Raw genomic sequence first — 27,545 nt, 5'->3', positions numbered from 1 at the left:
TTAAATTTATGAAGGGAGGGGGAGTGGAGCGGGAAATACGCTAGCTGGCAAGCTGTGGAATGCAAACAAAGGGCGCATTATTGTACCGCATACAAAACTTATGTACCACATTTCCACAAAACTTTCCATTTTATTCATTGCACAGTCACGAGTTCAGGTGGTTCTTTTAGCTTGCAAGGAAGATATGATCTCACCAGCCTTCTTAATAGAGTCTGCTGACTTGAAAATGGCAGACAGTAGATGGAGTCAACCGATGGTGGGAAGCAATGCTATTAGTTTTCTCGCCTCTCTCATGTCTGTGAATAATATCCAGCTTCACTTTGAGAGTAAGAGACTTCCTGGTCTTCTTAGCAATGCTAGGTGACATTGCAGAGCATTTTGGTGGCGTGTAGAGCAAGGGAATCCAAGTTGCTGTTGATGCCGTTATTGTTTTGAACTAGGGGAGTGAGTGTTGCGCGTTTTGTCCATGAGAAGTGCTGGTGTATTCAAAAGCCTGTCAGCTTGCGTTATATGGTGGAGCTTTCAAACTTGGAAAAAAAATACCAGGATAAAATTTCGTTAAAGCGAGTTTGGGGTTCGTTAAATGAGCAGATGGTAGTAAAAGGAAACCTTCGTTGTAGCGAAATTTTGTTGTGTGAACCTTCGTTAAGCGGACGTTGTCTGTATATATATATATAAATATATATATATATATATATATATATATATATATATATATATATATATATATATATATATATATACAGTAATACTGCACTTAACGAACAGGATAAGGGGTGTCAAAGCTGTTCGTAGAGCGAAAATTCGTTAAGCGGACGTAATTTTCCCATAGGAAATAATGGAGATAGGGGGGATGCATTCTGGGCTGGTCCCCAACATACCACATGGGTTAAAAAAAAAAAAAAATTATATACGTTTGGCAGCATATTGGGCCACCGTTGTACCACTACTTTTATGATGTCATATGAGTCATTGGAAATTAGAGGAGCTACGTACAAATTCTCTCACATTCCCACATTTATGTTCACAAAATAACATTTCTATTAGCTTTTTACAAACCTTGTCCCCAAGAAAGGATTGTTTTGTAATGCATAAAGTGAAATCTTACATGGAATACCAAAAAATAAAGCAGAAATGAGATGAGCCGCAGATGAAGTGTGAGACTCGTGGCCACTCAGCCGCTTCTTCTTCTTCTTGTGACCCTTTTAGCCTGCGTGGTGTCTTTCCCCATGATATTTGTTTCCACTCCTCTATTGCCTGCTATAATGGATATCATATCTTAGTATTCATATACGCTCATGCCACAAGGATAACCTTGACTCCGTGGCACTGAGTGATAGTGAATTACTAATGAAATACCACAGTATTTCATTAGTAATTCACTATCATTCAGTGCCACAGTCAACCCTCGGCTATCGCGACTTCGGCTATCGCGTTTTATTACTATCATGCACCCATGAAAAGCTGCTAAAATTTCATTATCACTATCTCAGATGCCTGTTATCGCGCCCAGCCATGATGTCATGGAATATCTGAGCACTCATTGGCCAAAACCGCCTTTCCGCCAAGATCAATTCGGCTATCGCGTTTTCGGCTATGGCGCGGCTATTTCGGCCCCAATTGGGCGTGATAGCCGAGGGTTAAGTGTATAAGACAGTAACACCACCTGGAGAGGTGGTGTTCCCAGCAACCTCAGAGCAACCAGATAGCAACCTTGTCACCGTCCCTCCAAGTGTTCATGGATGCCATTTCGCTGCAAGAGGCTGCTCTGACGTTGTTAAAGAATCTTGGATCCAGCTCCAGGAGCGCTAGAGACAGAGGCAGGAAGCCAGCCAGTCACAGCGAAGCTACCGCGTTCGGTCCCTCACCCGGCAAATTAAAACCCAGAAAATTCGCTAAAACGGACGTGGTTGTACGTTATGCGGACTTTTTAGTCAAACTTTATATAGTACGTTATACCGGAAATTCATTAAACGAACGTTCGTTAAGCCGAGTATTACTGTATATAGTCATACCTCGCCGAACACGAATCTCGCGTATACACGAATCGGTAAAATATACCATACTTCGCCGAGCACGACATTGACTCGTGATTGCACGATTTGGTCTCCATTTGAATCTCCCACTAGTCCTGTGTTACTGTCTTATATATGCATATATGTTCACAAAACATTTCTATTAGCATAAAGTGAAATCTTACATGGAATAACAAAAAAAAAAGCAGAGATGATGAGATCGGCCACAGACGACGCAGACTCTGGCAACTTGGCTGCTTCTTCTTCTTGTGACCTTTTTAGCTTGGCGTGTTTACTTTCACCATGATATTACATTTGTTTCCACTCCTCTATTGCCTGCTATAATGGATATCATATCTTAATATTCATATACGCTCATGCCATGAGGATAACCTCGACTCCGTGGCAGTGATTGATACTGAATCACTAATGAAATACCGTGGTATTTCATTAGTAATTCACTATCACTCACTGCCACAGAGTTCAGACCAAGCTAAAAAGGTCACAAGAAGAAGCAGCCAAGTCGCCGGAGTCTCCGCCATCTGTGGCTGATCTCATCATCTCTGCTTTATTTTTTGGTATTCCATGTAAGATTTCACTTTATGCATTACAAAGCAATCCTTTCTTGAGGGCAAGGCTTGTAAAAACCTAATAGAAATATATATATATATATATATATATATATATATATATATATATATATATATATATATATATATATATATATATATATATATATATATATATATATATATATATATATATATATATATATATATATATATATATATATATATATATATATATATATATATATATATATATATATGTATATATAGTAAAGTCCCGGGTTATGTTAGTCTCAAGTTACGTCAAACTCGTAGTTACGTCAGTCCACTATAAGGCAATTTAAGATTAAAAAAAATGAAAATTTATAAATCGTAAAGCGCGGGATTTATTGTTATTGTTGGTGGTTACCCGTCACACCGCCCACCTCACACTTGAATACAATAACACCCTGCCTCAGTTCCACCACACCGTCGCCCCTGGCAAGAGTGTTATCCTACTTCTGCGTTTACTGACTCAAGTTCTTAGTATCTTGCTGAATGGCACCAAAGAGAAAACTCCTTAGTGACAGCAGTGATGCTAAGAAAAGGAAATCCATTACGCTACAAGAAAAAGAGGACGTAATTAAAGACATGAGAAGGGAGGCAGCAGCTGTGTGTGAGGGAGTGAAGAAGAAAATGGGAAGCCCGTTACCATGACAACGGGGAGGTTGACGACTTTGAGGGTTCGCACACCCATCACAACAATAACAACTCCGGAGCCTCGCCTGGGCCACACGACACTCGCAGCTCACTTGCACCGTCTGCGCCTGTCTGTTGATCCCTATTGCCCTTTCCTATTGCATTTCCTGCCCCGCTGGCCACGCTTCTACTCCCATTGCACTGCACTACGCTCCCAGCTGTCTGCCCTGGGCGTCAAAACATTCGACCTGCCCACCCTCCTGGCGGCCTCAGAGCCACCCCTCTCGGCAACCTGCAGTCCTTTGCATTCGTGGCCCTAATCAACAACAAAAACAAACTTGTGTTTCACATTCCTATATAGTTGTAAATAATATAACAATATAATCTTTAACTTACCTGAATGACCATAAACAATGATTGGTTGAAAACTCGATAATATGCTTTGAAATGTACGGAAACTCGAGTTACGTACAAAATCGACTTAGTCATGTTTCAGGAACGTAACTCTGACGTAAACCGCGACCATACTGTATTTTGTTTTTTTATTCATGTGGTATGTTGGGGACCAGCCCAGAACGCATCCCCCTTATTTCCATTATTTCCTATGGGAAAATCACGTCTGCTTAACGATTTTCCGCTCTACGAACAGCTTTGACACCCCCTATCCTGTTCGTTAAGCGGAGTATTACTCTACTAGTACTGTAGTTAAATAAAATGTGTGTTTGGTTCTTCATTTATTGTTTTTTTTTCAGTCTTTTTGCTAAAAAAAAAAAAAGTATTTTTTTTTTTTGGGAGGATCTGGGAACGTAACCCCTATTTTCCCATAGGGTCTATTATTCGCCCAACACGAATCTCGCCGTGCACGACGAGCTCAGGAACATAACTGTCGTGTTGGGTGAGGTATGACTGTGTATATGTATATATATATATATATATATATATATATATATATATATATATATATATATATATATATATATATATATATATACAGTAAGGTCCCGGGTTACGTCGGTCTCGAGTTACGTCAAACTCGCACTTACGTCAGTCCACTATAAGGCAATTCAAGATTTAAAAAATTGAAAATTTATAAATCGTAGAGCGCGGGGTTTATTGTTATTGTTGGCCGCCAGGTGTCACTAGTGATTATCCGTCACACCGCCCACCTCAACGCTTGAATACAATAACACTCTACGTACCTCAGTTCCACCACACCGTCGCCCCTGGCAAGAGTGTTCCTACATCTGCGTTTGCTGACTATCTTAGTATCTTGCTCAATGGCACCAAAAAGAAAACTCCTGAGTGATAGCAGTGATGCTAAGAAAAGGAAAACCATTACGCTACAAGAATAAGTGGACATAATTAAAAGACATGAGAAGGGAGGCAGCAGCTGTGTATAAGGGAGTGAAGAAGAAAATGGGATGCCCGTTACCATGACAACGGGGAGGTTGACGACCTCGAGGGCTCGTGCACTTATCACAATAATAACAACTCCGGAGCCTTCGTCTGGGCCACACGACACTCACAGCTCAATTGCACCGTCTGCGCCTGTCTGCTGATCCTTATTGCCCTTTCCTATTGCATTTCCTGCTCTGCTGCCCACGCTTCTACTCCCACTGCACTGCACTACGCTCCCAGCTGTCCACCCTGGACGTCACAACATTCGACCTGCCTATCCTCCTGGCGGCCTCAGGCGTCCACCCCTCTGGCAACATGCAGTCCTTCACGTTCGTGGCCCTAATCAACAACAAAATCAAGCTTGTGTTTCATATTCCTACATACTTGTAAATAATGTAACAATATAACCTTTTACTTATATAACGCTTCTACTCCTACCGCACTCCACAAAGCTCCCAGCTGTCCGCCCTGGGCGTCACAACATTCGACCTGCCCACCCTCCTAGCGACCTCAGGCCGCCCCTCTCGACAACCTGCAGTCCTTCGCGTTCGCGGCCCTAATCAATATATTCCTACATAGTTGTAAATAATATACCAATATAACAATATAACCTTTTACTTACCTGAATAACCATAAAAAATTATTGGTTGAAAACTCGATAATATGCTTTGAAAGTACAAAAACTCGAGTTACGTACAAAATCGACTTACGTCATGTTTCAGGAACGTAACTCTGACGTAACTCAGGACCTTACTGTATATATATATACAGTGGTGCCTTGGAATACGAACTTAATCTGTTCAAAATTTTGTTTTTACTCCACTCCAAAGCATCAAAATACATGTATTCTTATGGAAGTAATTATAATTAGTTCCAAACCACCTCCCAAGACCAAAAAATTCTATTTTCCATCTCATTTCTTACTTTTTTAATACTATTACTATATATATACTACTACTATTATGCTATAACTATAAAAGATAGGAAAATAAAGCAAGAAAGTAAGCAAAATGTAACATAATGAAAATTCAACTTCTCATGGTCAGAAACAAGCATCACCACATCCTCATGTGACTCCATCAAGCCAGCACTGCACACTCTTATATAAGCCAGTAAGTTTTTCTTTGATATACTGCATTCATTATGGAAAATAAATAAGGGAAGTAAGCAAATTGTAATATGAAAATTCAGGTTCTTTGCGGTCAGAAACAAGCGTCAACGTTTCCTGGTCAAGACGGCCCCTGACCACAACGGCCCTCCCTGACGGCCCCGTGTTTACCATGATGACCCTACACCAAATTTTAGGTTATTGTCCTCTTATTTCTTTCATTATGTTAACACGTTAACTGTGGATGGCAACTCAGCGTTCCTGAGATAGTGTTTTGTAGTATGGAGCGTTAAAAACCATAACGTATAGGTACATTGGTGTACTGTACCTTACACGACTTTCTGTAAATATTGAAAGAGGTAAGAGAACATGCATTTCTAAGCAGAAAATGTTACATACACATATGCATTCTAAAGTTTTGTTTACCCGTAAGATGATTTTAAAATTTCTGAGAAGCACGCTATAGTCCATTATGTTTTTATGAGGTGACGATGACTGTTGCTGGCTTGCTGCAGCAGCCAGAGGTGCCACTTGGCTAAATACCAAATGTTTTAATATTATGTTTTGGAATCTTACATTTAAGGCAGATTGTATCAACAAGTATGCAATTTACTGATAAACATTACACAATAACATTATTGCGGTGATTAAAAGTAAGCACTCACGTACGGTATTACATGGTACAGTACCTATCACTGGGTGAGGAAGGATGGGGAGGGATGGGGGAGTGGGGAGCGACTGATTTATTAATACAATCTGTCTTAGTATAAGATGCTCTATTAACAAGTATAATTCAAAACCATCTTACGGGTAAGAAAGAAACTGAGGCCGCCGTGGTCTGTAGTGTGGGGCCATCGGGGGGGCCATCGTGGTCACAGGCCGTCTTGATTATGACCCAGCGTCAACACATCCTCCTCAGCTCAGCTCCTCAGTTCTTATCTAAACCAATAACAATTCCAATATTGTCATGCATCATAATATCTTTCTGAACTGCTTACTTATCCACGGAAATACATGTATATCTTATATCTCACCAAGAAATACATAAAAAATTATAAAATACAGCATACTGACATAAGTGCTCTCACCATCCTCATGCTTGGCACTCTCACACCTACACAAACATATCCTTGTAAAAGCTGATACATGATTGGCTAAGTGTCAACCGTCTTGAAAGCAATGGGCCAATGACAGGCCTCGATATATGACAGATATCCTCAAGCATAAACAAACTGTGCAGCATAAAGGAGCGTGGCTTCTGAAAAGCGCCAAGATCATGCCTGACGGGATCTAACGTAAGAGCCACGATTGTGCCTGACAAGCTATAAGGGTTAAGGCTTTTAATTCATGAGCTGGATACTCTCTCTTCCCCTCAGATCTTCTAGAATCTTCCATAAATCTGTCTGTATGTCTTGTGACCATGTGTGCTGCTACGCTAGGCAATGATCTTAATAACTAAAAAAAAATCATATTATTATCCCAGGCACTACAAAACAACAACCAAACAACTGCAAACAATACTCCTGAGGCACTGAGGCAGCGTGGTGCCCCAGCATGCAGTCAGCTGATCGCGCAGTGCTGCGCGCAATCTTCTGACCACGTTTGTCATTGTTCGCACTCCAAAGCAAAGTTCGTCCTCCAATGCAAAAAAACACACAATTTTTTTGTTCGTAATCCAAGTTGTTCGTACTCTAAGGTACCACTGAGGGTATATATATATATATATATATATATATATATATATATATATATATATATATATATATATATATATATATATATATATATATAGATAGATAGATAGATAGATAGATAGATAGATAGATAGATAGATAGATATATCTGTTTTGGCCTAGCAGTTGAAAAGTGGTTCAGTTGTTTCTTTACATTTTTCTGGGACTGAGACACTCCAAGGCAGAACTTTCAAGTAGCAACTGGCCTATATGAGCTACTCTGTTGTTTATGAGTGGACAAAGCTGTTTGAAGAGAGCAATAAAGGCCAAAAATAGCAACGAAAAAATAACAACTTGGGGAAGGTGTGAAGGGGCAACCATGTTTGTTTCCAGTTGACAAAGGCAACGAAGGCCATAGCAAGCTTGTGTGTAACGACAAGCGGCGACAAAAGTTGACAGTCTTAAGAAAGTTGACAAAAAAGTACTAGCGTGACGCTGCCTTTACTGTTGTATGTACATCCCACCACCCCCTTGTACTGCTTATGTACCATTTTTTGTTCCAGATTATACATTTAATGTACTTCTATTCATTGTTTTCTTACCCATTTGGTTTATGTGCATGTTATTTTCCCAATTTATAAGAGGTTGGTAAAAGAAATTCCGCGTATCCGCCAGGCTGCTATAATCCGGATACGCGGGCAATTACTGTATATATATTACCTTTAGGGTTTGCTAAGATTAGAACAAATTACCTGATTTCTAGGTATCAAGAGTCAAACTTTTTAATACTCGAACTGCCATTTGGAGTGAATTATGTTTGAGTATTGAGTCTCTACTGTGTGTATATATATATACAGGCAACCCCCATTTAACAAAGGTTCACACAATGAAATTTCGCTACAATGAAGGTTTCATTTTACTATCATCTGCTCATTTAACGAATACCAAACTCGCTTTAACGAAGTTTTATCCAGGTAATTTTTTTCCAAGTTTGAAAGCCCCACCATATCACGCAAGCCAACAAGCTTTTGAATACACTAGCAGCCGCAAATACTAAGGCCTGCCTCAGGAGAAATCCTGAGACACCTGTAGAATCAAGATCAAGATCAAGATCAAGCCTCTCATGGACAACGAGAGACTACTCTGGAATGGTACAAGGTGAAAGAGGCCCCAATGTATGAGAGGTGGTACGATGGAAGCCTGGGTGGTGATCTTCTCTTTAAAGCTAGGGCACAGTGTATGGATGTGAATGCAAGGAGTTACAGGTGGTCTGAGTCCCGCAGCAAAGTGTGCCAGATGTGTGACTCGGGAGAGGACGAGACGGTAGAGCATGTGATGCTGGAGTGTGTGAAGTATGCCAGAGACAGGTATGAGATGATGCAAGTGGTGTTGACTGAGTTAGGGCATAATAGGAACGAAAGAGTGGGAAAGACGGGGAAGGAGTGGATGGTGGTGCTGCTAGGACTGAGTAGAGAAACGAATGAAAGGATGATTGAGGCGGTGAAGGAGTTTCTGGAGAGAATGTGGCTTGCCAGATGTACAGACGGTTAGAGGCAAAGGACCCTGTTTCCTTTTTCTTCTTTTCTTTTTTTCTGTGTGCCTTTTTTTGTCGTCTACAGGAGCAGCCGATTCAAAGGCCCGGCTCAGGAGTGATCCCGAGTCGCCTGTAGTATCAAGATCAAGATCAAGATCACAACACACACCATTCACTCCCATAACAGCGTCAGCAGCAGCTCATCTTCACTCGCTCAACTTACCACCAAAACTCCTTGCAATGTTGCCTAGCATTCCTAAGAAGACCAGGAAGTCTCTTACTCTCGAAGTGAAGCTGGATATTATTCACAGACATGAGAGAGGCGAGAAAACTATAGCATTGCTGGCCACCATCTTGACTCCATCTACTGTCTCTACTATTTTCAAGTCAGCAGACTATTAAGAAGACTGGTGAGACTGTATCTTCCTTGCAAGCTAAAAGAACCACCTGAACTCGTGACTCTACAATGGATAAAATGGAAAGCCTTGTGGAAATGTGGTACATAAGTTTTGTATGCGGTACAATGATGCACCCTTTGTTTACATTCCACAGGTTGCCGGTTAGTGTCTTTCCCGTTTCACTCTCCCTCCCTTCGTAAATTTAAGATCATCAGCATTATAAAGCTACGTACATACACACATTAGTGTACATTATAATGACTTAAATTAAACTACCTAAATGTTAAACTTCATAATTTTTACTTTCATTAAACCTTTCACCGTACTATGATGCACTCTCACTTTGCTTACTCTCAGTGGAAGTTCAAGTCAGGGGTTAAACTTGTTACAATTGGTTCACTTAACGAAGTGTTTTTTTAGGAACGTAACCCCTTCGTTAAGCGGGAGTTGCCTGTGTATATGTATGTATGTATGTATATATATATATATATATATATATATATATATATATATATATATATATATATATATATATATATATATATATATATATATATATATATATATATATGTATATATATATATATATATATATATATATATATATATATATATATATATATATATATATACATACATACAGTGTTCCGTCACTATTTCACGGCTTCACTGTTTCGCGCTTTTTATACATACTCACAGATACAGTAAGTCCTCGTTTTACACTAGAAATGCGTTCCTCAAAAAGCTAATGTAAACCCAAATTAGCATAAACCGAACCCGTTTTAACATGTATTAGATAGGAATACGTTCCAGCTCAGTATGAAAGTCAATCGAAAAAAGTAAACAAACATCCATCTCAACCTTCAAGGTTTCAATAATAGACAGGGCCTTTTCTGAAATGAGGCTCAACGAGAGTGGGGCACGCTGGCATGTTTGGCTGTCTATCCAAATTTTAAGTAAACCCTCCATCCGATCCATAATGAGTTCCCGATGTTTTGTCAGCAATTTTACCTGCAGGATTGAAGCATTAGCTGCTGCCTCCTTAACACTTGGAAGCATTCCTAAAAACAGTAGCAACTGTGGTGAATTCAGGGAACAGCTTATAGCTGACGAGCCTTCCCCAAGTTCTTTTCTCTTGACTATACCAAGCTTCATTTCCAACGTTAAACTTTTCCTGTCTCGTTCAACCTTACCCATTTCTTCATCAAGATCCAAATTACGTTTCGGTGACATTTTGGACAGGAATTCGTCTTAAATGCAGAGAATAATGTAAGTAAATCACCGAGCACAGTCTCACTGTTATTTGTCATGGTGGCTCGAAAGTGACTTGTTTGTTGTTGGTCTGACTTGGTCGCAGTGCAGCACCACAATCTATCGTAAGTGCGCTTTTTTTATCGTAAATTGAAAAAATGGTAGTAATTGTCAATTATCGTATCTGCGAATTTATTGTATACTAAACTAGTGTAAAACGAGGACTTGCTGTATGTTCTGCGGATTTTTGCTATATCACAGGATCTGTGGCGTCACTTACAAATACCTTATGTACAGTAAGTTGGTGTGTAATAATGACGACAATGTATGTAAAGCACTGTACATGTATTGTTTGTATACATATGCAGCCTCACTCAACATCTTCCCTTGTTGTATCCAAGGCCCATAGAATAGAGGGTGGACCTACACACAGCTCTAAAGGGAAAAGAGCTGGGGCTAGTGACATCAGTGGGTTCACCAACAGGGGAGCTTCCTCCCAAGATGTGTCTCTCTTGCACGGAAACCTCAAGCTTTCCTTCTGTCCGCTTAGCAAATCATACTTACCTGGCACAGGAGACAAGTTTTGTGAAGGCTTCTCTGCCTCCTATTACTGCCCCACACCCTCTACTTGCCAGCAGGTCTCTCTCTCTCTCTCTCTCTCTCTCTCTCTCTCTCTCTCTCTCTCTCTCTCTCTCTCTCTCTCTATTTCTCTCTCTCTCTCAACTGTCAGAGCACTCTCTTTCTCTCTCTTTGACCATTGTATCATTATCATAATTAATGATATGAATACTCTTGCTGTTATTAATTATCATCATGATTATCTTTATTATTATTATTCCTATTATTAAATTTTTGCTCTTATTATTATTAATATTAATATAGTGTTGCTGTTTTCATTATTATTATTATTATTATTATTATTATTATTATTATTATTTCATTTTTACGTTATATATATAATTGAAGCAATTTATATCTACAGAAGTAACTGAATGGGGACCTCTCAATAACTAGACATCAGAATTTTACTTCTCAATAACTAGACATCAGAAACTTACTAATGTCTTAAGGTTCAAAATTACCAAGAAAAAAAAAATAATGGTTTTCATTTATCACATTCTACATACTACATATTATATACTACTGATAACTAAAACAGTCACGCACAGCACAACTCGGCATTGTGACCAATGTTGGCGCAGAACAGAGAGAGAATGGGAGAGAGAGAAGCACGTGAACACCTACCAGGCAGCTTACTAACTGAACCAACGTCCCCGCTCTGACCACTTATGAACCCACTGACGTCACTGATGCTCATATTAGACCCATTTTGAATGCCTCATAGGTCGATCTTCTATTCCATGGGCCTTGGTTGTATCTTGCTGCCTAAGCCCTGTGCCCCCTGTGAAAGCTTCCTCTAGTGAGCCCAAGAGGAAGAGGAAGATGATGACCATCAGTGAAAAAGTGAAACTTTTGCATATGATCAAAGAGGGCAGAAGAAGGTGAGTGTTACATATCGTGTGAGAGGGGGGGAGAGAGAGAGAGAGAAAGAGTAAATGTATAATTACTGTATAAGGTTTTATAATTAAATATATTTAAGTAAAATATTGTATATGTAAAGTATAAATACTGTTTAGATATTCTAAACATTCTGGTACCCACATACACATACACAAAAATTCCTAGAGGGGGCAAATCCTACTTTGTGGTTTTTCACCTTTCGTAGAGGATTCTGGTATCCATTAACCGCGATATACAAGGGATCACTGTATATATATATATATATATATATATATATATATACATATATGGGCAACCCCTGTTTAACGAAGGTTCACACAACGAAATTTCGCTACAACGAAGGTTTCGTTTTACTACCATCTGCTCGTTTAAAGAACACCAAACTCGCTTTAATGAAGTTTTATCCAGGTAATTTTTTCCAAACTTGAAAGCCCCACCGTATCATGCAAGCTGACAGGCTTTTGAATACACCAGGAGCTGCTGGTACTAAGGCCTGCCTCAGGAGAAATCCTGAGACACCTGTAGAATAAAGATCAAGATCAAGCCTCTCGTGGACAACACAGGCGCTGCCAATACAAAGGCCTGACTTAGAAGAAATGCTGCATCACCTGTAGCATCATCTCCGTTGGGCTCCTCCGATCACAATCTCATTTCTGTATCTTGTCCTATTTTTACAATCCCTACGCAGGATCCCCCAAATTGAAGATGCCTCTGGCGTTTTGCCTCTGCCAGTTGGGGAGACCTGAGGAGGTATTATGCTGATTTTCCCTGGAATGATTATTGCTTCTGTGTCAGAGACCCATCTCTTTGTGCTGAATGCATAACAGAGGTGTTAGTATCTGGCATGGAGGCGTACATTCCTCATTCTTTTTCTCAACCTAAACCTTCTAAACCTTGGCTTAACTCAGCCTGTTCTCGTGCTATACATGATAGAGAAATTGCCCACAAAAGGTACTTGAGCATTCCATCTCCTGAATCTCATGCACTTTATATCTCTGCCCGGAATCATGCCAAGTCTGTTCTTCAACTTGCCAAACACTCTTTCATAAATAGGAAATGTCAAAATCTTTCAAACTCAAACTCTCCTCGTGACTTCTGGCATCTAGCCAAAAACATCTCAAATAACTTCACTTCTTCATCTTTCCCTCCTTTATTTCATCCTGATGGCACCACTGCCATCTCTTCTGTCTCTAAAGCTGAACTCTTTTCTCAAACCTTTGCTCACAACTCCACCTTGGACGATTCTGGGCTTGTCCCTCCTCTCCTCCTCCCTCTGACTATTTCATGTCTACAATCAAAATTCTTCGTAATGATGTTTTCCATGCCCTTGCTGGCCTAAACCCTCGGAAGGTTTATGGACCTGATGGGGTCCCTCCTATTGTTCTCAAAAACTGTGCTTCTGTGCTTGCACCTTGCCTGGCCAAACTCTTCCAACTTTGTCTATCGACTTCTACCTTTCCTTCCTGCTGGAAGTTCGCCTACATTCAGCCTGTTCCTAAAAAGGGTGACCATTCTAACCCCTCAAACTACCGTCCTATAGCTTTAATCTCTTGCTTGTCTAAAGTTTTTAATCTATCCTGAATAGGAAGATTCTCAAACATCTGTCACTTCACAATCTTCTGTCTGATCGCCAGTATGGCTTCCGTCAAGGTCGCTCTACTGGTGATCTTCTGGCTTTCCTTACTGAGTCTTGGTCATCCTCTTTTAGAGATTTCGGTGAAACTTTTGCTGTTGCGTTAGACATATCAAAAGCTTTTGATAGAGTCTGGCATAAAGCTTTGATTTCAAAACTGCCCTCTTACAGCTTCTATCCTTCTCTCTGCAACTTTATCTCATGTTTCCTTTCCGACCGCTCTATTGCTGCTGTGGTAGACGGCTACTGTTCTTCTCCTAAACCTATTAATAGTGGTGTTCCTCAGGGTTCTGTCCTGTCACCCACTCTCTTTCTATTATTCATTAATGACCTTCTTAACCAAACTTCTTGCCCTATCCACTCCTACGCTGATGATACCACCCTACATCTTTCCACGTTCTTTCAGAGACGTCCAACCCTTCAGGAAATTAACAGATCACGCGGGACGCCACGGAACGCCTGACTTCCGATCTTTCTAAAATTTCCGATTGGGGCAGAGAAAATCTAGTAGTTTTCAATGCCTCAAAACTCAATTCCTCCATCTATCAACTCGACACAACCTTCCAGACAACTATCCCTCTTCTTCAATGACACTCAACTGTCTCCTCTTCCACAATGAATATCCTCGGTCTGTCCTTTGCTCATAATCTTAACTGGAAACTTCACATCTCATCTCTTGCTAAAACAGCTTCTATGAAATTAGGTGTTCTGAGGCATCTCCACCAGTTTTTCTCGCCCCTCCAACTGCTTACTCTGTATAAGGGCCTTATCCGTCCCTGTATGGAGTACTCTTCGCATGTTTGGGGGGGTTCCAGTCACACAGCTTTGCTTGATAGGGTGGAATCGAAAGCTCTTCGTCTCATCAACTCCCCTCCTCTGACTAACTGTCTTCACTCTCTTTCTCACCGGCGAAATGTTGCATCCCTTTCTATATTTTATCGCTATTTTCATGGTAACTGTTCTACTGATCTTGCTAACTGCATGCCTCCCCTCCTCCTGCGGCCATGCTGCACAAGGATTTCTTCTTCCTCTCATCCCTATTCTGTCCAACTCTCTAATGCAAGAGTTAACCAGTACGCTCAATCATTCATCCCTTTCACTGGTAAACTCTGGAACTCCCTCCCTGCATCTGTATTTCCAAATTCCTACAACTTGTCTTCTTTTAAGAGGGAGGTATCGAGGCATTTGCTCCCCTAGTTCTAGCTGACGGTTTTGGCACTTTTTCTACTCTTTGGAGAGCTAGCGCTCAAGTGGGCTTTTTTCTAACTTTCTTTTTTTTGCCCTTGGCTGGCCCTCTTCCCTACGTAAAAAAAAAATAAAGATCAAGATCAAGATTACGCACACCACTCACTCCCCAGTCAAAACATAACAGCGTCACCAGCAGCTCATCTTCCCTGGTTCAACTTACCACCAAAACGCCCTGCAATGTGGCCTAACGTTCCTAAGAAGACCAGAAAGTGTCTTACTCTCGAAGTGAAGCTGGGTATTATTCACAGACGAGAGAGAGGCCAGAAAACTAATAACATTGCTTGTCACCATCTTGACTCCATCTACTGTCTACTATTTTCAAGTCAGCAGACTCTATTAAGAAGGCTGGTGAGACCGCATCTTCCTTGAAAGCTAAAAGAACCACCTGAATTCGTGACTCTTCAATGGATAAAATGGAAAGCCTTGTAGAAATGTGGTACATAAGTTTTGTATGCGGTACAATGATGCGCACTTCGTTTACATTCCACAGGTTGCCGGTTAGTGTATTTCTCATTTCACTCTCCCACCCTTCAGAAAGTTAAGATCATCAACATTATAAAGTTACGTACATACATACATTAGTGTACATTATAATGACTTAAATTTAACTACCTAAATGTTTAACTTCATAATTTTTATTTTCATAAAACCTTTTACTGTACTATGATGCACTCTCGATTTGCTTCCTCTCAGTGGAAGTTCAAATCAGGGGTTAAACTTGTTATAATCGGTTCGCTTAACGAAGTTTTGCTTAACGAAGTGTTTTTTTAGGAATGTAACCCCTTCGTTAAGCGGGTTTGCCTATATATATATATATATATATATATATATATATATATATATATATATATATATATATATATATATATATATATATATATATATATATATATATATATATATATATATATATATATATATATATATATATTCATAATTCGATATTCTTTCATCTGGCAAAATTTTTGTTTGCCGGAATTTTTTAATTGGCCAAAGTAATTTGCTGGAACGCCGCTAGGACGCGGCGACGCTGTACTGTGTTTTGGAGCCCGGGCATTCTGGGTCAAATTTGGATCAGTACCATGCTGCTGTTCATAACAAGCACCACACCCCAGGTGCATAAACATTTTTTTCTGTAATATTTGCCCCTAAACATGGCTTTCAAGCGGCAGGAAGTGATAGTGTTGTGTGTGAACCAAAGAAAAAGCACAAACATATGACAATATCAGTGCAACAGAAAGTGGACCTATTGAGGAAGCTAGATAAAGGTGCTTCAGTGCGGACCCTATGCCAACAGTACAACATTGGCTCATCAACCATCTATAATATAAAAAAGCAGAAGAATCAACTTCTCAAGTTTCACAGTGAGTGTGAGAGCAAGAAGAACATGGAAGTTCGTAGAACACTTAAGAAGGGGAAAAGCAGTGATTTAGACAGTGCTCTCATACAGTGGTTTAAGTTTCGGCGGGCTGTTAACGTCCCTGTGTCCGGCGAGATGATAATGGCGAGGGCAAAAATTTTCCATGCTGAACTTAATTTACGTGTTTTTCTATATACTTATGCATGTATATTTTTCATGTACAACTATCATATATCAAAACAATGTTACAGCTACACTTGTATAATACAGGGTAAGTACACTCGACCCTCAAAACAACGGACTTCCCAGCAACGGATTTCGGAAACTACGGACAAATTCTGGAGTCCGGTTTAATATACGGACGAATATTAAAATGCGCGCGATTGTCCGTTCCCGGCAAATTATTGTCCGGTAGCTGGTGGGTCGGTCGCGTCATCAGCTGTTGGCCGCCATGTTTATCTTCAGTCCATGCGTTTTCAACCAACAACGAACATTATCCAGTGCTTACTACGGCTTTTTTATGCATTTGTACCCTTCCCACGAGTACTTAACCTATCCAAAATGATTTCTTAATGATTACACAGTATTTTATTTACATTTTATACAGTTTTTTACGTACTTTTGCAAAGAACAGACTTTTGGAATCTACGGACAGGGTCGTGCATGCATCTGTCCATTGTTTCGAGGGTTGAGTGTATATAGAGGGTGTTTTGGGGACCACCTATAGTTCGGAGTTTTTCATGGTCTGGCAAGTCTAAGGTCCGGTGGTTGCCGGATTTAGGAGGTTCAACCTGTATATATATATATATATATATATATATATATATATATATATATATATATATATATATATATATATATATATATATATATATATATATATTTGTCAAGAGAATTTGCCTGAATTTATTCACTATCAAAGCTGAAAAGTTAAACATTACTATATTCTGTATATGCTCTGTGATGCAGATTGCCAATGGAGGACTGATAATATATTGATACTGGAATATCAACTGAATGCATGCAAGTAATGTCTGTCTATCTGAATGTATGGTGGGAAAGGAGTTAGCAACTATGTTGCTCGACTTGTTCTAAGATCAATCATGGAAACATCTGCAAAAAAAAAAAATCTTAAAAACATCAAAATTACTTTAAAATACATGAATTCTAAATCTAATTTTTGAATGAGAAACAATAGAAAGAACTGTTTAAGTTTTTAAGTTCATAAATTCTAATACAACATTTTTTTAATGAAGGAGGATGAACAATCTCTCTCTCTCTCTCTCTCTCTCTCTCTCTCTCTCTCTCTCTCTCTCTCTCTCTCTCTCTCTCTCTCTCTCACACACACACACACACACACACACACACACACACACACACACACACACACACACACACACACAAAGGAAATGAGTAAAATAATGAGTTTCAAAACTGTGTTCACTGAAGGAGAGGAATTTACAGAATGAAACAGGACATTGCATTGCTGAGGATTGCAGGAAATCATAATGCACAAAGAAGATATTGGAAGACTACTAGATAATTTGGATGTCAGAAAAGCAATGGGACCAGATGGTGTATCAAGCTGGGCACTAAAGGAATGTAAAGAGCAGCTGTTAGATCCAATTTGGGAAATGATTACAAGTTCATTAAAAGAAGGAAGAGTACCAATGGAATGATGGAGAGCCAACATAATCCCAATATTCAAAGAAGAAAAGTCAACTGAGCCACTAAATTACAGACTGGTGTCACTTACAAGTGTTGTGGGGAAGATATGTGAAATTGTTATCAAAGAAAAATGGGTTAAATATCTGAAAGAACAAGCTATATTGAACAGACAATTTGGGTTCAGGACAAGACGGTTATGTGTGTCGAACCTATTAAGTTTCTACTCAAGAGTAATAGAAGGACTTGAGCGCAGAGATGGATGGGTGGACACAGTATACCTGGACATAAAAAAGCTTTTGATAAAGTCCCTCATGGCAGACTACTTTGGAAGTTAGAGAGCATAGGAGGACTGAGAGGAACTTTGTTAGATTGGATAAGGGATTATTTGAAGGACTGAGAGATGAGAACTGTGATCAGAAATACATATTCATCTTGGGGTAAAGTAACAAGTGGAGTGCCACAAGGGTCAGTATTATGTTCCAGGTATATGTAAATGACATACAAAATGGGGTAAACAGTTATATTAATTTGTTTGCTGATGATGCAAAATTGCTAATAGTTTGTTGCTGCAGGAAGATATAAAACAAAATCTTTGAGTGGAGTAAGAAGTGGAAATTAAAGTTCAGCGCCAAGAAATGTCAACGTAATGGAATTGGGAAAGAGTAAGAGAAGACTGGTATGGAACTATCTGATGGGAGAGGAACAAATAATGAAGATTAAAGAGGAAAAAGATCTGGGAGTGATTATACAGGAAAATCTGAACTCTGAAAAACACATAAGTAAGATATTTAGATCAACATATAAAATGCTGATTAACATTAGAGTGGCATTTCAATCATGGACAAAGATATGATGAAAAAAATTATTACTAGCATGATAAGTCCAAAGCTGGAATATGCAACAGTGGTGTGGTCACCGAGCTCTAAAAAAGATATCAGAAGATTAGAACGGATCCAGAAGATAGCTACAAAGATGGTGCCGGAACTAAAGGACCTAACATATGAAGAAAGGATGAAGGAAATGGGACTGCCAACCTTACAAGACTGAAGAGAAAGAGGAGACTTAATGACAATGTATAAAATAGTAAATGGCTTTGAAAAAATAAACACGGAATACCTGGTACTGGTGACAAAAGAAGATAGAAGGACAAGAGGACATGTAAAGAAGATAAGGATGAGGCAGTAAGTGAAGAATATTAGAAAATACAGTTTTCCACATAAAACGGTGGAAAAGTGGAATGCATTGAGTAATGAAGTTGTTAGAGAACCTAATGTGCATAACTTTACAGAAAAACTGGATAAAAGGAGACATGGAGACAGGACATTATGAGTCCCACTCGAACTCTGTACAATACAAATATGTAAATGCACGCATTGATGGAATAATAAAACTTTAGTAATATTATCTACAGTTGTGAAATGTTATCTACACATTCTTGACTAAAATCTATCCATATATTTATGCACCAGACAGGGAATCACACATGGACTGGCTCACATAAAGGATCACATGCTCATACACACATCATTCACACTCTTAGCCCTGGTAGAAAGTGACTATCTCATAAAGTACTCTATTACAACCTAAGAGCTTAAGCATAGTACAGCTAACCACCTACTTCCACAGCAAGGCCCAACAGCATACACTGATTTACCAGTACCCCTCCATGGTGAGACTGTTCTCTACCCTGCAATATTGCAATCCTTATACCACAACAGATGCAGGTACTCTGTATGGAGTGTCCTTTACACTAACTGGCTCTGCCAGATGCATACTCACATCCAAAGGCTAAACTAATGTAACAATATATGCTGTTGAGCCTTGGTGAGAAAGTATCTGATCAGCTGTGCTATGCTGAGCTCCTGCAGTGTAGTAGAATGGTTCATCAGACAATCCCTTTCCAACAGGTGCAGACGAGGCTATGAGAGTGAATGATGTGTGTACGTATAAGTGTATGCTGCTTTGGCTGGACCATATGTGGAGATTACAAGCCTGGTACATAAAGATAAATAGTCAGAAATAAGCACACAAAATTTCATTATCGTCTATTATGAAACAAAAAATTATATTCATACTCACCATAACCATAATAATTCTGACAGCACTGTACCCACTAGACCATTTACAGACATGTAGAGCAGCTGCTGGAGGTTAGGCAACTGGAATGGTTCCCAGCCAATGACATCCAGCAATGGAAATCCAGGCCAAAGGATGATAGCATTGAATAAACCCACAAATCCTGAGAATACAGGCAAGAATGAAAATTCATATAAAACATATCAAATAAGAATGTATTTAGGTTTATAACATTTAAATACAGAAACTGTGGAAAACTGTTGGAACATATAAAAGGATGGGATATTCAGCAGCAGCATCACACTGGCAGCTAAATACTGAAGGGATTAAATGACACCCACATTTAAGAACAATTTATCTATCAACACTAGTTCACCATCATACTTCATTATTATCTAACAGTCCACATTCATACCTTGCATTTTACATTCATTAGATCTAATTTCCTCTTCTCTAATTGGTACATTAATTTCCTCTTCCATCCTCCTCCTCCTGCCTTACTTAAAATGAAGTAATAAATTGTATGATTTAATGATGGAATATAGAAGAATGCAAGAAATTCAGCACATAAATGTAAAAAAAATATATAACATATATCGGAAAAATAAATAAGAGATGAGGAAAGAGGAATGTGGGATGATATAACTGCATACATGATGATGGAATGAGAAAAGTAAATAAGAAGAAAACAAGGAAGAAAACAGGGAAATAGAGAAAAAATATAAACCAGGAAAGTTCTTGGTAAATAGATTATGAGAGGCCAAGCAAATGTACCTCATACAGTAAGATTATAAATATTCACCGCCTGAGTGGAGGAAACAACAAACAGACATCCTGTTTGGGTGCGGTGTGCGAAGGAAGGAAAGAGGGAGAGTTCACTTACTGGTACTTGACCTGCCCCTCACTCTCCTGTCATACCCCAAACTCTGCCATGTTTTGTTCTGAGTGGTAAAATGATATATATTGACATGCCTATGAGTGGGCCATGTACAAGAGGGATCCTGAAGTATATTTATACGGACATTGAGAGAGAAATCAGTAGCAGAGGAGTGGAGATTATAGAAAGAGAAAGACTTGAGATTCCAAGAGTCTGCTGGGGAAGATATGGAACCATGTGGAGTGGAGTTTAGTTGTAATGCAGTCTTGAAAGCAAGTAATTCAATATTTATTATTAGAATGATGGAGGAATAATGATAGGATGTTTATGTTTTTTTTTTTATTAGTTTAGTAATAGTTATGGAAAGAGTAGTTATTGTGGCTGTGTGATATCCTTCTGGTGTTTTGTGAGTGTTATGAGAATGTCACCATATCAAGTAGTTGTTGTGTCAGTATAAATTATTTCTGGTGTCAATGTTTTGAGTGTTACGAGTAAATTGCCTTGATGCAGATATGTGTGAATTTAGGAGGAAGTCCCCGCAATACATATATATTTATCTTTCTGGTATCAATATCATGAGTATTTTGAGTAAATTGCTGTAATGCAGATATATGTGAATTTAGGAGGAAGTGACACAGATACATTATTTAAAAGCATCATATATGAGTTAATGAGTACATAGTTGCAATGCCTATATATTTGAGCTATTTGAGTAGATTGCCATAATGTAAATATATATTATTCACTAAAGAGAATGGAAAATCTTTTGTGAGTAAAATTACGTGTTTGTATTGTGTATGAAGATTGCAGTCATTTTCACATTTGGTGTTTATCTGATGAGTGTTAATTGCCGGAGATGTATTGGATGTTTTATGTATTAGTATCAATTATTAAGTGAACAAAGAAAATAAATATGAGTTTTTATAACCAGTAGCCAGAGAAGTAAGCAACACTGTGCAATATTATGCAACAGATTGGATCACAAAAGGAATGCCACAGCAAAACATTTGCTCTTGCATCACTCTCTAAATGCTGAGCAAATACAACAAAACTACAATGGCCGCAAAAAAAAGAATACATAACTGAATTTTGGTTAGTAAGACTATACAATACAAAATAGGGGTGTTTTGTTTAGAATTCTATCTTATAATGAGTATTTGGACATATTCCCCTTGTACTTCAGAACACTCTGGATTCTCCTATGCATGGAAGCAGCAAGGCTGGAGAACTAGGAGGCATCAAAGTAGATCTATATCTTTTTCAGATCCTCCGTCAGGTTCTTGATGCTGCTGGGAAGCAAATTCTCCAGCTTGGTCTTCTTTACTTGCTGGGCATTTTCAATGAGGTTGATGTCTGGGGAGTTGCCTGGCCAATTGAGAACATGTATATTGTTTTCACTATGAACTGCTTGACAGCCTTGGACTTATTTGTTGGTGCTAAGTCATGCATAGAATATTCTGCTTCATGAATGCTCCAAAATGTCAGCATATGTTCCTCCAAGACCTCAATATTAATATTATTAGTTACCTTCATCTTCACATTCTTAGGAAGAAAGTAGAGTCCAATAGAGTCCTTATGACTAGTGAATGCTCCCAATACCATAACACTGTCTGGCTATTTGACTGTTTTAACAGTGTACCGAGGGTCATAATGAGACAAGTTACTGGGTCTCCTCACGACCTTGGAGTTGACCCTGACCAGCCATAACGTGCTTTCATCGCTGAACATTACTTTCTGCCAGTCTGCCGATATCGACAGATATCCGCGTGTGTACTTTTTTTATTGTGGTGAAAAAAACGTATACTTTTGTTTTGCAGCCACTGTAAATGCAACAAAAACATGTAGATGTTTTGCAAATTAAGCAGAAAAGAGGTAAAGAATAATTGTGGAATTAAAAAAAAACATTTGCACTTGAAATATAACAAAGATGACATCTATTCATAAATTAATTTTTGCTTATATGTAGGATAACTTTAATAAAATATTCTAAGACAATGAATACAAATAAATATTACGAGGCACATGATACAAGAAGTTACATTTGCAAATACAAAAATCACATGATGATAGCAATTCATCAGAAATATTAAAACAAAATTGTTTCCACACTTGCATTGCAGTTAAAATAAGAATATGGATTAGAATGCTCAATTCCAAACTCATGACTTACCAAAGAACATGGTAAAATCCATCTGGTCTTCAGTAGGTACTCTCCACTTAAGGAAGACCATGTAACAAGCATATAGAACTGCTCCTGCCAGCGCCCAAATTACTCCTACTGGCACACTCTTGCCCTCCAAACTGATATCTTCAAGGCTTATCAGTCCCTAAGGATATCAAAAAGTTGTGTAAGATTAAGGCACTAATGAATTACAAGTACCTATAAGAAAACCTTCCATGTCTGTCTTTAAGAGCACCTTGATGCTGAATACTTACCACTCCTACAACCATAAGTAGAACTGAGATTAGCTTGGAGATAGTGAATTTGTCTGCAACTGATGATGGGAAGATGGCAGCAAGAATAAGAGTGAAGAGACCAGAAGCTGAAGAGATGACATTAACCACACCTGCTTCTGTGTCGCTTAGAGCAATCTGGTAGGCATAGTTTCCAGCAAACCACTGAAAATAATAAAAAAAATATATATATAAATAATTACTAATTATTGAATTTTTACAGCAAATTTACTAAACATAGTAATCTTGTTTAATTCACAAATAGCCCTTTAACATATATTAGTTTCTTCTTGAGGAAAGCTGCATGCTCACAGAAGTTAAACATCACCATTCTACGTTGGAAATATTCTTTGGTCAAATGGTTCAAATTAAAGATTATTTGAATATGAATGTCCATCATTAGCAAGTAACCAACCACACATTCCCATCATACAATGTCCACCTGATTGCTGTTATCACATAGACTTCATTACATTTTAACTATTACATATGAAGACTTTTGTAAAATGAACATGAAATTAAATTCCAGAACGTGGCGCATCACTGTAGCAATTCATAATTGAACCACAACAAACTCCAAATAGCATCAGTGATCATCTGGACATTGCAAAACAGGACTGAGCAGCCAACTGCCAATACTGCGTTTTTTATTCAAGTGTCATATAACTTCTTAATCATGGTGAGAACTTAGGATGACTTAAACTTTCAAATATGAATTCAAGAAAAAAAGGAAAATTGAATAAAACTACAGAATAAGTAATAACTTAAAATGAAATACTTCACTTTCATTGTTTTCAATATATAACATTTTAATAATTTTCATTAATATTTGCTTGTCTATCATCAATCTATTCCTATATGTATTTCTTTTCAGACATAACAGTAAACTTTTTCTGAAATGTCTATGTATGAAATGATTTTCTATTTCCAAGGGTTCACATGACCAATACTGAAGACTCTTATTTTACATTAATCTTTTGTGACAACAGACACCAGTAGACATAACCAAGACCATTAACAATGGACAAATCCAACAATTAATCCAAAATTTGAAGACAATATCTTTTATTTGGATGCAGATTTTTCCTATGATTATCATCATTATAATTATTATAATTATGTATCATTATTGTTAATATCTTTATCATTAATATTATCTAAATTGGAAAATTTAAACATTTTCCTAAAATTATTCATTTCTTTATCAAGGTGACTATCTGATAGGTGCTGGACACCTTTGTGTGTAAAACAAGGTCTACTTGTATCCAGTCTGGTCCACCACCTGCAATGGTTCTGATCATTTAATCCAAATATAGTCAAATCTCCCTTAATAAGAATAAAATATCAACCACTAATCTATCACTAAGCACCATGACCTCAAAGGTGTCACCTTCCACAACAACTGTTCTTACTCATATATTCAACTCACCAGTAAACAAAAAATGCATGAAATTTTCATAACTTCCTTAATAGACAACTTGTTTGCCTGTTGAAGAGCCAACTGCTCAGCCCGAATGGAAGCAGAAAAGGAGAGGCGGGACAACATGGCATCCACAGCATCAGACTCAGACATCTGCCGCACCTACAACCATCAATCACTTATTATAGCTATATTGCTATCCATTTTTAACTTTGCATGTTATTCTCTGAAATCTATTGAAGTATTTTGAGTTGATCATTGTCACACGATTCTTAAAGAATGATAAATAGGCTCAAACAAAGGAAAGTAACATTTTTAGAACAACAAAAAAGTCAATATATGAATGGGTTACAATAAACTGGATATTTAGTTTCTTCACGCTTAATACAATTAATCTGTCATTTATCCAAAAGAGACATTCATTATATATTATGTTTCATTTTCATTTCTACCATGCATATTTAGTTTACAGAAAACAATTTAAAGTATACTAGGATTCCATTAGGTACAATGTATTTACAAGATATACACATAAACATACAAGCATCATAAATATCTATGAGACATCCATGCAAACCAACAATCAAATTACACCTGCTCTATCCTAAAAATCTTCAGAAGTGAGCAAAATAATCAAATAACAGATATTATACATATACATTCTGAGATGAACTCCAAGATGTTCATGCAACTTGTAGATGAAAATTCAGAATCTTCTCAAAAAAAAAACACCATAGAAGTGTTCACACTTAGAACACATACGCTAGAAATGGGTTACTCACAGAAAAGTTAACTCACGTGTGTAAACACAACAAAGAATGAATATACACAGTGAGTCATATAAGAAACCAATATATGTGATAAAATATTTAGCTACCTGTTTGGAAATTGCCAACTTAATTACTGATAAATGGCAATAAGTATAACTTGAAATGAGATGAAAATATGGTACTACAATCTCACATGAAGTAAATATTTCACTCTAGACTAGAGCAGCTAAAAATACCTGATGTACCTTAAACCACACCATCAAGGGTCATGGTAAGGTAAACTGTGTAGGATCCTTAGTTGATAATCACAAGCAAACTTACTAGAGTACAATGAAGCAATCATTCAATAACAGCAATACACAAGACATTTATTAGTACCTCTGTCAGCTTACTGAAACGGACGGACTTGACAGAAGAGTCATCACTCTCTCCATCTGAGCTTTTCTCATGTGACTCTTGCAACTTAAGTGGAACATAGCTTGGTTCACTCTGGAAAAGAAACATGAATAAGTATCCCACTTCATTGTTTTAAGCCATCTTATACTGTAATACTGTACCACTTCACATAAATGAAAATGTACATGCATTTATCACTATCTTACAATTCTATCTAGTTTGTGAACTAAATCAACAATACTTATACATATTGTACTAATTTTTCACCAGTGGCTGACAGGGATAAGAATGTGAATGATGTGTGATCTATATGAGTCTGGTGCTTTGTCTTGACCACCCCATGATATACTACTGACCTGGTTTAGTAGATATATACAATTATAGTAACACTCACAGAAGTTGGACCAATTGGGTGGAAGGCCAATCCGAATTATCCAAAAACCTGAGTTATCCAAGGGATTTTTTTTCAACATTTTGCACACTTGTTACCACTAACAATTGATATGGTTTGTGTAATGTATTATGTATATAATTACAACATACATGGCATACACACACACACACACACACACACACACACACACACACACACACACACACACACACACACACACACACACACACACACACACATTGAATCTAACAGTAGACAATATCCTAACACAATGGGTGAAGGACAGCATAGAGCAAACGAAGAACCATCACAATTGGACTTAGTATTTAAAAAAGAACCAGAGATACTTGATAATTGGAATATAAGAGTCCACTTGGTAAAAATGACCATGTATTACTTGAATTCAGGCTAAAAGAAGGACTGGAAGAAATTAGGAACAAAGCCTATAAAAATAGAAGACACAATTACAGTAAAACTAACTTTGCAATATTAAGGAAATACTTTGAACAAGCAGACTGGACTGAATTTCATATATTGGAGAAAACTGGACAAGTTAAATATTTTAATGAAAAAGTATAAAGAAGGAATAATGAAACATGTGTCAATCAAGAAAATAGACAAGCCTAGACACAAGGAGTGGTTTAACAGAAGAAGTGAAACTTGAACAAAATGGAGGACTAAAGGGAGGACTTCTGAAATGGATGGCTGACTTTCTAAAAGACAGAGATATGAGAACAAGTACACAGGTTTTCAGATAAATTGAGGCAAGCATAAAAATAGTTGTTAATAGCCTAATTTTGAGGTGCTGATTTCAGATTCGAAACCAATTATCAATCATCACCTCTAGTTTTTGAGATATACATGTATAAATGTACATACATGAATATGTACATGCATTCAAGGCTACTAGATGTGTCCTATATAGGACATTGTGTGTTTTTTTAATTAGAAATTTTAGGAATTGTCGTCTTTTTAGAAAATTTGTGTGTCCTATTGTGCTGTGCTTCTGTACAATGGGAATAAATACTCCATCATTCCCACTGCCCACTCGGTCCATCCGAAGAAGTCATGATAACATGAAGCTCCTTTTAGAAGCTGTCAATT

General features: G+C 38.0%; 1 protein-coding gene across 1 annotated transcript in view; it reads right to left on the bottom strand.

Moving 5' to 3' along the window:
- Positions 1-19,704: 19,704 nt before the first annotated feature.
- LOC123518735 (solute carrier family 35 member F5-like) overlaps positions 19,705-27,545 on the bottom strand; it is a 59,894-nt gene continuing 52,053 nt past the window's right edge. Inside the window, exons 8-13 of the mRNA XM_045279737.1 lie at positions 26,030-26,140; positions 24,891-25,043; positions 23,444-23,626; positions 23,178-23,334; positions 20,134-20,293; positions 19,705-19,741 (exon numbers count right to left, since the gene is read on the bottom strand). Of these exons, the coding sequence (XP_045135672.1) occupies positions 19,705-19,741; positions 20,134-20,293; positions 23,178-23,334; positions 23,444-23,626; positions 24,891-25,043; positions 26,030-26,140 (801 nt within the window). The remainder of the gene's footprint in view (positions 19,742-20,133; positions 20,294-23,177; positions 23,335-23,443; positions 23,627-24,890; positions 25,044-26,029; positions 26,141-27,545) is intronic.

This window comes from Portunus trituberculatus, chromosome 44 (genome assembly GCF_017591435.1).
Source record: "Portunus trituberculatus isolate SZX2019 chromosome 44, ASM1759143v1, whole genome shotgun sequence".
Taxonomy (NCBI): Eukaryota; Metazoa; Arthropoda; class Malacostraca; order Decapoda; family Portunidae; genus Portunus; species Portunus trituberculatus.
This window is presented reverse-complemented; position numbering and strand designations above follow the sequence as displayed.